The following is a 13,217-nucleotide window of genomic DNA, read 5'->3' as shown; positions in this document are numbered from 1 at the left end:
AGATTCTTATTTTCCAAGGAGTAGGTGGTCTCCTTATCTCTTTTACCAAAATGTGCTGCCTATATTGAAATAAATTTTCTATTTACACACCTCGTTCTGCAAGCTTGTTAACGTCTTCTTGTCCTTTGTCGCAGTACTAACCATATCCCCAATTGGTGTCATCCGCAAATTTTGATATTGTACTTCCGATTCCCGAGTCCAAATCATTTATGTAAATGGTGAACAACAGTGGTCCCAGCACCTGTGGAACACCACATCCCACTATGTACATTTAAAATTTTGGAGCTCACCAAGATAAGGCATGTCGGTGCTCGTAAATAGAGCGCTGTCTAATTTAGACACCTGCTGCTCTTAGCTCCACTCTGCCACACAATGGACCAACAACATATAGGCCCTCCCCATGCATATGGAGGATTCCTGACTGCAACCAGATTATCCAGTGAACCATGAGGGGTTAGCAAAGGGTGGGGGGGGGGAAATTTGACCATGATGGGTTAAATAAAGGAGGGCAAAAAATTAGGTCACACTATACTTTACAGCATTTGTGTTCCTGCCCATTCAATTGAGAAATAGATTGTGAATGAGGATGTGCGAAATGTAGAGCAGAATCCATAGAATATGGTGTGCACATAGTTTTTTAAAGGTTAATTAGGAAAGTGGCAATTCATTTGTACAGAATGTATCATTACGAATAGTCTGCTCTGTTACGTAATTATATGTTCTGGCTAAAGGAGAGCAGTGGTAAATGGATATTATTCATACTGGAGGGATACTCGATCATTGATATATATGTATAATAGGCCTATAGGTCACAATGTCAAATTTGGGAGACAACAAAATGAGTGTTGTCGATGAAGAAGATGGTAAATGGCTTCAGGAAAACACAGACAGGTAGATTAGGCAGATAGATGTCAGATGAAATTTAATGCAGGGAAATATGAGATGATATATTTGGGAGGAAGAATGAGAGGAAATTTACACCATATGGCAAACCTTCAAAAGGAGTGGAGGAGACTTAAGGGCTGAGCTACACAAATCATTAAAGGTGGGAGAACAAGTTGATAAAGCTGCAAAAAGAGAAATGCCTATGGTATCCCAGGCTTTACAAATGGGGGAGAAGAGGTAATGCTAAATCTACAGAAATTTTGGTTAGGCTATGTCCAGTTTTGGGCTCCCTACATTAGGAAGGACCTCAAGGCCATGAAGTGGATGGAGAAGAGTTTCACTAAGATAATACCAGGGATGAGAGGCTTTAGTTATGAGTAGAACCTTGAGAATGTTTTCACTGCAACAGAGAATGTTAAGAAGAGATCCAATAGAGGTGTTAAAAATTAGGAGAGTTTTTGAGAAAGAAAGACTTGCATTTATATAGCGCCTTTCACGACCACCAGACGTCCCAAAGTGCTTTACAGTCAATTAAAAGTACTTTTTTTTGGAAGTATAGTCACTGTTATAATGTAGGAAACACAGCAGCCAATTTGCGCTCAACAAGCTCCCACAAACAGCAATGTGATAATGACCAGGTAATCTGTTTTTGTTATGTTGATTGAGGGTTAAGTATTGGCCAGGACACCAGAGATAACTCCCCTGCTCTTCTTCAAAATAGTGCTATGGGATCTTATATGTCTACCTGAGAGAGCAGACAGGTCTCGGTTTAACGTCTCCTCCAAAAGATGGCACCTCCAACAGTGCAGCACTCCCTCAGTACTGCACTGTTAGCCTCAATTTTTTGTGCTCACATCTCTGGAGTGGGACTTGAACCCACAACCTTCTGACTCAGAGGCGAGGGGTGCTACCAACTGAGCCACGGCTGACACTACTGATGATAAATAAGGAAAAACTATTTCCACTGAGCAGTGAATTAGTAACTAGAGGGCATAAATTATCACCAAAAGAACAAAGGGGGAGAATGTTTTAAATTCAACATACTGTTAGAACATGGAAAGTCCTACCAGAAAAGGTGGTGGAAGCTGACTCTGTAATAGTTTTTAAATGGAAGTAGATCATTATTTGAATGAAAAGAAAAATGGTAAGGGGAAAGGGCATGCAAATGGGATGAGGAGGATATCTCTTTACGAGGGCTGGCACAGGTATGATTGGCCAAATGTACTGTAAAATGTTATGATTCGGAGAGAATATCAGTAGCAGAAGACATTTAAAAGCCTTTGCTCTTTGAAATGGAAATTATAGCCCTGCAATTAAACTATATATTCATCAGAATGTCCTTATTCCACCATTTCAATCCTCTTTAAATTACCATAGTTGGGCTAATGCTTTCACTAATAGTGGAGAGAGAAATTTGAAACTAACACATGTTTCTAAGCTAGTATCCCAGAGCGTAATTTCAAGTCGTTTTTTTTAGAATACACTATGTCACATCAAAACCCTACTCCAAGCTGTTGTCAGGTTAGAGATAATTCTCAATTATGGTACTACAAAAATTCAGACATTTAGGAAATGTGTATGTTATTTGGAAATGGCTATAATCAATAGGGAATGAACCTGCAGGAGGAATTGTAGCTGGCTTTACACACACTTATACTATGGGGTGGTTTATAAACTGACCTTATTACAGCATATTTACATTTGTGACTTTGATGAGAGCCATTTCGGTACTGTGGCAAGGGCAGAAATCTAATTGGAGGGATTCAAACATGGAATTGCGGGAAAGATGGGCATGAATTTGAAAGGCGACAACACATTCAAAGACTTTGGAGAGGAAAAGGAGGTTGGAGATGGGGCAGTAGTTTGCAAGGACAGAGGGGTTAGGGTTTTTTTTTGAGAGGGGTGATGATGGCAGATTTCAGGGAGAGGGGTCAGTACCTGAGGAGAGAGAACTGTTAACAATGTCAGCTAACTTGGGAGCCAGTAAAGGAAATTGGGTGGTCAGCAGTTTGTGGGAATAGAGTCCTGGGAGCAGGAAGTAGGTCTCATGGACAAGATGAGCGCGGAGAGGTCATGAGGGGAGATCAGAGAGTAACTGGAGAAAGATGTGAGTTCAGGGCTAGGGCAGGGGGGAACCTCAGAGGAAGTTTGGCCTGGTGGGCTAGGGGAAGGAAGGGAAGTGGCAAATGCAGTCTCAATCTTAGAGACAAAGAAGTCCATGAGCTCCTCACACTTGTTGTCAGAGGTGAGGGTGGAGGAGACAGGGGGAGGGGTTTAAGAAGATGGTTAGCAGTGGAGAATAGAAGCCGGGGTTTATATTTGCATTCCAGAATGATTCTGGAATAGTGAGCAATTTTGGCAGACGAGAGCAGGGCCCGATAATGCTTTATGTGGTCCAGCCAGATCTGGTGGTATAATGGCTAAACCAGTTGTCCGTGATATCCGTTCCAGTCAATGAGCCTTGGGTGTAAGATAGTGAAGATGAGGGCCATACCAGGGGATTGGCCAGGGTGAGAGAAAGTAATTGTTTTAATAGGGATTAGGACATCAAAGGTAGTGGTGAGGGTATGTCTACAGATCCCTGAAGGTAGCAAGACAGGTGGATAAGGTGGTTAATGTATTGATTTCTATGTGTGTTCAATGACGACACATTCATGAAAGAGAAATGTCTTTTAATCTAAAGCTTGTTCAACTAGTTAACTGCATCAAAGGAGACACCATCTTAGAGATCCATCTAAGGTGAAACTAAAACTAAACTGCTTGTCTCTCACATGCCCTCTGCTGGTCAGGCATAAATAATCAATCAGGCAAATATGCTGGTAAGGCATAAATAATCAAACAGGCAAATACCATCACTATTTGCTGATATCATTACATCTCCCTTTCTTAAAACAAAAGTATTTTACTTTTATCTAACAACATGTTTTCTTTGTATTACTCTGCATTTTAACTGTAACACTTAATGAACTTACATTATCATTATCATTATCAAGGTTTTTAACCTTGCTTTGTGTGTTCACATGAAATATGTAAATACACTAGAACTTGAAGAAAGAATAAGATAACATTACTTCCTTCTATAACAAGAGTCCTTAAATTTGCTCAATGAGTCTCTCAGGAGGCTTCACGCGTCTTGAGGATTTTCTGATTGATTGTCCTTGAATCTGAGTTGTTGCCTCAGATGATGTGTTCTCAGCTGTGTGATCAGGTTGTTCAACAGTATCAGTCTTTTGACCTGCTGTGTGATCAGGTTGTTCAACAGAATCAGTCTTTTGACTTGCTGTGGCTCGTCCCATGAGAAGATCCCGATGATTTCTTCGCAGAACAGCACCCTCATCTGTCTGAATGGTGTATGATCTTGGTTGAACTTCACTCAGGACAGTTCCCTTCTGAGTCCATATGTTTGTTTTGTCTTTGAACCTTACTTGGTCACCAGTGTGGAGTTCAGGTAGGTTTTGTGTTCCTCTGTCATAGAAGTACTTTTGCTTTTCTTTCTGTTGTTCTTTGAACTTCCTCACTTTCTCCCCCTCTTCTGTTTTCAGGAGGTTCTCCGGGATGGGTAGGTTTGACCTTAGCAGACGTCCCATAAGGAGTTGGGCTGGTGACATACCACACTCGAGCGGCGTTGTGCGGTATACAAGCATGCTCTGGTAGAAGTCAGTTCCACCATCTCTTGCCTTGTACATCAGTCTTTTCACCGTCTGGACCGATTTTTCCACTAGTCCATTGGACTGTGGAAAGTGAGGACTTGACGTTGTGTGGACAAAGTCCCACTCTTTGGCAAAGTGTCGGAAACTTGCATTGTAAAACTGGGGTCCGTTGTCTGTGAAGACCTCGCTTGCCACGTCATGTCTGGAGAATATGGCTTTCACACATCTTATCACAGCATCTGCAGTGGTGGTGTACAGTCTACAAACCTCCGGATACAGGGAGTAATAGTCTGTGACTACAAGATAGTCCTCCCCTTGACATACAAATAGGTCAGCGCCTACCTTCTGGTAAGGTCTGTCTGGCGCTGGGTGTGGCTTTAGTGGTTCTACCGGATTGCTTGCTCGATATTTCAGGCATATTGTGCAGTTTGACACCTCATTTGTCACATCTTGGTTGATTCGTGGCCAGTACATCACCTCTCGTGCTCTTTTCTTACACTTTTCGATTCCCAGATGTCCTCCATGGATCCTTTTTAGCATCTCTTTTCTCAGACTCTTTGGGATAACTATTTTACTTCCTTTGTAGATGATGTCTTCGACCACTGATAGTTCCGCCCTGCAGTTCCAGTACTCTGCCATGTCAGGTGAGCAGTCTTGCTTCATGTTGGGCCATCCATCCAAGATGCTTTTCCTCAGTCGTCTCATTGTTTCATCTTTGTTTGTCTCAGTCTTTATGAGCTCCATTTTTGCATCTGCTATGGGCAGTGCACTTGTGATCATGTCCACGTAGGCGTTCACTTTTTCATCCATTTTGGTGTTTGCGGGCTCACTTGGGTCTACAGCTCTGGACAACGTGTCTGCTGTATACATCAGTTTACCCGGAGTGTACGCAACATTCAGTGTATAGCGTTGCAGCCTGATCATCATTCTTTGTATTCTAAGCGGACAGCTATTTAGTGGCTTTTGGAACAATGCAATCAAGGGCTTATGGTCAGTCTCTACACTGATTGCTTGTCCTGACACAAACTGGTGAAATCTTTCACAGGCGTATGTGATGCTGAGCAGCTCCTTTTCTATTTGAGCATATCGCATCTCCGCGTCTGTCATTGAGCGCGATGCATATGCAATAGGATGCCAGTAGTCATATTTTTGCAGAAGAACGGCACCGAGCCCACTCTGTGATGCATCTGATGATATCTTGATGGGTCTCGCTGGGTCATAAAACCTCAGAACTGGTTCCTCTGTGAGCAGTTTCTTTAGATCGCTCCATGACTTCTCATGCTCATGATTCCATTCCCATTCTATGTTCTTTTCAGTTAGTCTTCTCAGTGGCGCCATCTTTTCTGAGAGGTTGGATATGAATTTACCCATGTAGTTGATCATTCCATTAAACCTCTGCACGTCCTTTTTGCATTGTGGCTTTGGCATATTCTCAATGGCGGACACCTTTCTGGGATCTGGTCTGATGCCCTCACTGCTAAGGATATCTCCCACGAATGTCAGTTCTGTCACCCCGAGCTGGCATTTCTCTCGATTCAGCTTCAGGTTTGTTTTCCTTGTTGCTTCCAGCACTTTTTTCAGTCTCTCGTCATGCTCAGTTCTTGTGGTTCCCCATACTATAATGTCATCCATCGATGTATCAACTCCCTCCAGGTGCTCATAGATCATATGGATAGTTTTGTGATACACTTCAGGAGCTGAGGCAATACCAAATGGTAACCTTAGGAATCTGTATCTGCCAAATGGACTGTTGAACGTGCAGTCTTGAACTTGCCTCATCCAATTTCATCTGCCAAAATCCTGATGATGCATCTAACTTGCTGAAATACTTTGCATTTGCAAACTGTGACATGATTTCCTCACGTGTAGGAAGCTTGAAGTGCTCTCTCTTTGTAGCTCTGTTTAGATCTCTTGGATCCAGGCAAATTCTGAGCTTTCCATTCTTTTTGCCCACAACGACGAGGGAACTCACCCACTCAGTTGGCTCATCTATCTTCTGAATCACGTTCAGGCTTTCCATCCTGTCCAACTCTGCCTTCAGTTGCTTTTGAAGAGCAAACGGAACTTTTCTGCATGGATGTATGACCGTTGTCATACTTTTATCTACTCTGATCGTGTGTTCTCCTGGAAGGCAGCCTAGACCCTGAAATAGGTCGTTGTACTCTTTCATGAGTTCACCATAAACTGTCTCTCCTTTGCTTTCCACAACGAGGACTCTCTTTACCAGGTTCAGTCTCTCACAGGCTATTAAACCTAGTATGGCCTGCACATCCTTTGGCACCACGATTAATGCTCTCTGTCCTTGTGTGTCACTTTGACAATGCATCTTCCTTTCACTGGTATATCAGTGCCTGTGTATCCTGTCACTTTCACTTTTATTCCATGTATCTTTGGTCTGGGTCTAATTTTCTTAAAATCAGTCTCTGATATCACATTAACTTGTGCTCCAGTGTCCAATTTAAATGGAATGTGTATGTCATTCACCTTTAGTGTCAACATCCAGTCTCTTTTTTCTTTTTTGTTTTCAGACACAACATCTACATAGAACTCCCCTATCTCACTTTCATCTACTGCATGGACCTTGCTTTGTTGCGCTTGGTTCTTGCAGCAACGGGCATAATGGTTGTTTTTGTTGCAACTATTGCATGTTTTACCATATGCTGGACACTTTTTTGGTGGATGCTGTGTACCGCATCGACTACATGACTTTCGATTGCCCCTTTCATTTTTGTTCGCTGGCCACGCCTCTTTTTTCACATTGGCGCTCTTTTTGTTAAACGGTTTGTGTCCGTTCTTACTCACTGCATCCACATTGCAGCTACTGTCACTGAACAGCTCCTTTGCCTGCGACTTCACAGTCTCTGTAGCCCTACACAGTGCTATGGCTTTTCCCAGGTCTAGATCTTGCTCTCTTAGCAGTCTTTCCCTTAGACCATTATCTGGAATACCACACACCAGTCTGTCTTTTATCAGTGTGTCTGTCAGTCCCCCAAATTCACACGTTTTGCTTCGGTTTCTCAGTTCAGTCACATACTGATCAATATTCTCTCCCGTTTTCTGTACACATGTGAAAAATCTGTGCCTCTCAAATGTCATGTTACGTTTAGGTATGCAGTAGGCCTCAAACTGTTCCATTATTTTATCCAACTTCATATTGTCTCCATCAGCAGCGAATGTGAAGTTATTATACACCTCCAGCGCTTCATCACCCACGACATGTAAGAACACTGACGCTTTCATTTTATCACTTTTCTCGTCAGCTCCGATTGCCGCTAAATACAACTCCAAACGTTGTTTGAACCTCCTCCAATTTTCAGCCACATTACCTGTCAACTGAAGCTTCGCTGGTGGGAGTAAACCTTCCATTTTTTCACTTCGTTAGCTATTCTTCAAAGGTAAGTAACGATGTTCTCTTTTGGCTTGCTAATATGCGGAGAGCTGATTTAACTTCAGATTTTTCCTCTTCATCTCTTTCAATCACTTCTGACACCATGTATCGATTTGTATGTGGGTTCAATGACGACACATTCATGAAAGAGAAATGTCTTTTAATCTAAAGCTTGTTCAACTAGTTAACTGCATCACAGGAGACACCATCTTAGAGATCCATCTAAAGTGAAACTAAAACTAAACTGCTTGTCTCTCACATGCCCTCTGCTGGTCAGGCATAAATAATCAATCAGGCAAATATGCTGGTAAGGCATAAATAATCAAACAGGCAAATACCATCACTATTTGCTGATATCATTACAGTTAAGAAGGCATACGGGGTACTTTCCTTTATTAGCCGAGGCATAGAATAGAAGAGCAGGGAGGTTATGCTTGAACTGTATAAAATACAAGTTGGGCCACAGCTAGAGTACTGTGTGCAGTTCTGGTCACCACATTACAGGAAAGATGTGATTGGACTAGTGGGAGTGCAGAGGAGATTTACGAGGATGTTGCCGGGAGTAGAGAATCTTAGCTATGAGGAAAGATTGGACATGCTCGGGTTGTTTTCTTTGGAACAGAGGAGGCTGAGGGGAGATTTAATTGAGGTGTATAAAATTATGAAGGGTTGAGATAGAGTGGATAGGAAGGGCCTATTTCCCTTAGCAGAGGGGTCAATAACCAGGGGGGCTTAGATTTAAAGTAATTGGCAGAAGGATTAGAGGGGAGTTGAGGAGAAATTTTTCACCCAGGGGGTGGTGGGGGTCTGAAACTCACTGCCTGAAAGGGTGGTAGAGGAAGAAACCCTCATCACATTTAAAAATTACTTGGCTATGCACTTGAAATGCTGCAACCTACAGGGCTACGGACCAAGAGCTGGAAAGTAGAATTAGGCTGGTTAGCTCTTTTTCGGCTGGCTGTAAAAATCTATGATTCAAGTTTGTAGATAACACTAAATTACGAGGCACAGTAAGTTGTGCAGATCGGATCAGGAAGTTACAAACGGACGTGGCAAAGTAGTTGACTTGGCAAAATTGTGGCAGATGGAGTTCAATGTGTGAGGTCAACTACATTGACAAAAAAGACATATCATAATACTTTCTCAATGGTAGTAAATTAGGAACTGTGGAGGAGCAAAATGATTTGCGTGTCCATGCACCCCAAATCATTAAAAGCTAATGGACAGGTACAAAAACGCGAATGAAATGTTGGCTTTATCCCAAGTGGACTGGAATACAATAGGGAGGAAGTTATCCTTTCATTGTACAGAGCCTTAATCAGATCCCATCTGGAATACTGTATTCAGTTCTGGGCACCGCACCTCAGGAAGGTTATATTGGCCTTGGAGTGGGCACATACAGATTCACCAGAATGATACCAGGGCTTAAAGGGTTAAATTATGAGGACGATTGCATAAACTTGGTTTGTATTCCCTGAAGTTTAGAAGGGTGAGGGGTGATCTAATCAACGTGTTTAAAATGACAAAAGGACTAATGGAACAAGCCATGGTCTTCAAGAGAGAAACAGAGAAAATAAAAAGGTGGGGTGGGGAATGGGTATACAGATAGAATTTATTATTATATCCACTCACATTCAATCTTCATTTTTATATTACTGTGTTTCTTTCTCAATCAGCATGATAGTAGTTAACAAGGAAGGGCTGTTATATAATCGCTTCCTCTGTTCTAAAGTCTGTAATACTTGTATTTGTAATTCACTCTTGAAAAACTCAAGAAAACCATTAGGTTGGTGAAGTGTCAAAGACTACCTAAAGGCTGCAAAACGAGTTAAAGTTTTCCTAGTGAATTCCAAGTAAAGTTAGTCTCTGCCAACCTGCAGATCAATAGCCCATGGTTTTCTTTTGCAACAAGTGACAGCATTCTAGCAATTCCAAGAGTCAGGTCACTTCAGTTTTTACCTTGGTACCGCTGGGATTGTCAGATGCAAGCATTGTAGGGAGAAGCTCATCTTTACTTGTACAAATAAGCCACTCCAGCAAATTGGTTTAAAAATATTGAATAAAATGTACATTACTTGGGCAGATACCAAACAAATCTGAGGAGCCAACACTTCAGAGAAGAGAACACAAAAAAGGAGCTGCAGTAATACCTTTGTGCTCGGACTCATTGCTGGGTGTGCCAGCGTCCCTTTGTTCAAAGGAGTCAGCGGAAGTGCTTCTTTCCCTCTTGCCCTTCCCTTTTATCGCACTGCTTGTCCCCAGGCCTTGCCCATTTTTCAGTCCCAGGTTTCCTCCTGAGCCTTGGGAAGCTTTCGAGCCATGGTTCCCACTCACGATCTTTGAATCACAAGGTGAGGCCTGTGACTGGCTGTTGCTACCCTGCTTCCCTTGATTGGACAGTTTGGTGTCCAGCTGTGATGCACTTAAAGGAGACGTCACAGGAGGTGACCGGACTGTGGCCTCCTGCTTGGCATTTGGGCTGGAAACAAAGCAAAAATAAAAAATAAACATACTCACAAATGACTCTTTTTTTCTGACCTCCTGGATGTTATTTATTCAAGAACTACTTTCCTTTGAGATTAGTATATACTTTGAAAGCCATAGAGATTTCAAATCACTTGTTGTAGTTATTTTCCAATATAATAACCCCTACTTTCACATTTCAGGTTACTGTGACCATATTTCCACAGAAGATATTATTGGGGGAGAAATTGGGTATGTAGCGCCACCTGTTAGCGCCTAAAGAGGGCAGTCAGTGGCTGTAGCGCCACTGGCGGCGCCTCCCACGGTATTCAGTGGGGGCGCTAATGATGGCGTTAGCCTGTTGAGCTGTGCCGCCACCGATGACGTCATCGGTGTGCGCAGCACCCCATTAGCGTCCCGATCGCGATATTTGGTAGCGTTCGCTACCCGCGCCCGGTTCACGGGACCTTGCTGTGCCGGCAGTTAAGGTGGAGGTGCGGGGCGGCCGCTTTTTTCGGCGGCCGCCTGCCAGCACCTCCGTCCCCGGCCTCCTGATCCCCCCCCCGCGGCATTGCCGGCTGTTTCCCAAGAGCCCGGCACTTCTCCTCGGTGCCAGGCTTTTTTGCCGGCACTCGCGATCGGGGATCGTGCTGTTGCAGGCCCCTCCCCCTTAAGAATGGGAGGAAGGCCTGCAGTACCGCAGCGTGCCGTGCCGCAGCGTGTGGTGCTGTGGCACGTTGCGCTGCGATATTCAGTTTCAACGCCCTAAGAGGGACACGGAGCGCCTCGAGCCTCGCCCCGTCTCCCTCTAGGGGCGCTGAAACTGAATTTCTGGCGATCGGTATTACTCCGAACACTGAGCAAAAATCAGCACCCAGGTGAACTTGGCGCCACTTTGGCGCCTCAACCGAATTTCTGGGCCATTGTATTTTAAAGCACAGTGGGGGAGAAATTGGGTGGAGCCGCAAACAGGGCGCCAAGCTCGCCTGGGCGCCAGATTTTGCGCTGCGATCGGAGCAGCAGCGATCGCCAGAAATTCAGCTTGAGCGCCCCAAGAGGAACATGGAGCAAGGCTTGAGGCACTCCGCGTCCCTCTTAGGGCGCTGAAACTGAATATCGCAGTGCAACGTGCCGCAGCGCCACACGCTGCGGCACGGCGCGCTGCGGTACTGCAGGCCTTCCTCCCATTCTTAAGGGGGAAGGGCCTGCACCAGCGCGATGAGCGATCGCGAGTGCTGGCAAAAGAGCCCGGCACCGAGGAGAAGTGCCGGGCTCTCGGAAAGCAGCTGGCAATGCCGCGGGGGGAGAACAGGAGGCCGGGGATGGAGGTACTGGCAGGCGGCCGCCGAAAAAAACGGCCGCCCCGCACCTCCACCTTAATTTGCGCCACTGCCGCCACAGGTAGGCCCCGTGAACCAGGCGCGATTAGCGAGCGGCGCTACAGAGGCGGTCGCTGCCAAGTATCGTGATCGGGGCGGTAGCGGGGCGCTGCGCACACCGATGACGTCATCGGTGGCGGCGCAGCGCAACAGGCTAATGCCGCCATTAGCGCCCCAGCTAAATATCGCGGGAGGCATGGCCAGTGGCGCTAAAGCCACTGAGTGCCCTCTTTCGGCGCTAACTGGTGGCGCAGCCCACCGAATTTCTCCCCGAGTGTATTCACACAAGTTTTAAAAATGCCTCTGAGAAGATAGGTGATTAAAATCTATCTTTTAAGTTGTTTCCCTTAAACTGTAAATAATTTGTTAACTTGTCTCAGCAATTAATAAATACCTCATACCCATTGTATTAGAAAGTCTCTGATCCTTTTTGTTGTGAACAGAGGAAGATTAAAAATTATTGACATAGAGACAGGTTTTTAAAAAAAGGGCACGCTGCATGCAGTCAAGTTTAACAAAGGCTACAAGAAGTTTAGAATGCAGAGTAGAAAAAAATGTTTTGCTTTAAGTATAACAATCCACTGATGTGAGGAAAAGTAGCATGTTCATTGTTTTGTGCTATGACACAAAATTGCACAATAAACAAAGTGAATCTTGTCTTAGCTGCTGCTCTGTACATTCATTCGTTGTGAAATAAAGCAGCTTAATGATTTCTATCTGGCCTCATCTCACTAAGTTGTTGCTCAATCCACCTTTGAAGGGGTTGAAGAAGCAAAAAACACGAATGCCCATTTCAAATTACAGGGGACATTATTGTTACACCATGGGTTATGCTATCATATGGCTAACAATTGGACAGTACAGGCACACCCCTAAATATAAGACACTCAGATCTCTTAAGGAAGTGACTGGCACCACTGTACCTAAGAGAATATCTAAGGCAAGACCCAAAACCTGTAACGTCTACCAAAAACAACAAAATATGCAAACTTGACTTTTTAAAACAAAGCAATTTCACTGTGGGATATTAAATTTGCATATCATTTTTGTTTAGAATTTCCTCTGAGAGCTACTTTAAAGAGAAGTGTTCAATTGTTTATTTTAAATGCCATTAACACTTGCATTAAAATAGGAGAAGAATGTTGCAATGATGTGTTCATTGTTGGTGGAATTTCACAGCCTCAATGCTATTGCTGAACCAAGTCACAAATGCTCAAAATTTTGATTTGCTGAGGCAGTTTGGTTGAGTTATATGGAGGTACCTGAAAAGAGCACAGTACTGTGTAGGTGTGCAAACTCGCCAGCCTAAGTAGGTGTGCAGTTCTGGTCACCACATTACAGGAAAGATGTGATTGCACTAGAGAGGGTACAGAGGAGATTTACAAGGATGTTCCCGGGAATAGAGAATCTTAGCTATGAGGAAAGACTGGATAGGCTGGGTTTGTTTTCCTT

General features: G+C 43.9%; 1 protein-coding gene across 1 annotated transcript in view; it reads right to left on the bottom strand.

The window, feature by feature from the left end:
* bcl9 (BCL9 transcription coactivator) overlaps positions 1-13,217 on the bottom strand; it is a 401,618-nt gene that overhangs the window by 338,324 nt on the left and 50,077 nt on the right. The window contains 1 exon segment of the mRNA XM_085998596.1: positions 10,074-10,402. Within this exon segment, the coding sequence (XP_085854722.1) occupies positions 10,074-10,402 (329 nt within the window).

The sequence above is a fragment of the Somniosus microcephalus genome, chromosome 10, assembly GCF_052327205.1.
Source record: "Somniosus microcephalus isolate GS21.2 chromosome 10, FLI_Smic_1.0, whole genome shotgun sequence".
In the NCBI taxonomy this organism is placed as follows: Eukaryota; Metazoa; Chordata; class Chondrichthyes; order Squaliformes; family Somniosidae; genus Somniosus; species Somniosus microcephalus.
This window is presented reverse-complemented; position numbering and strand designations above follow the sequence as displayed.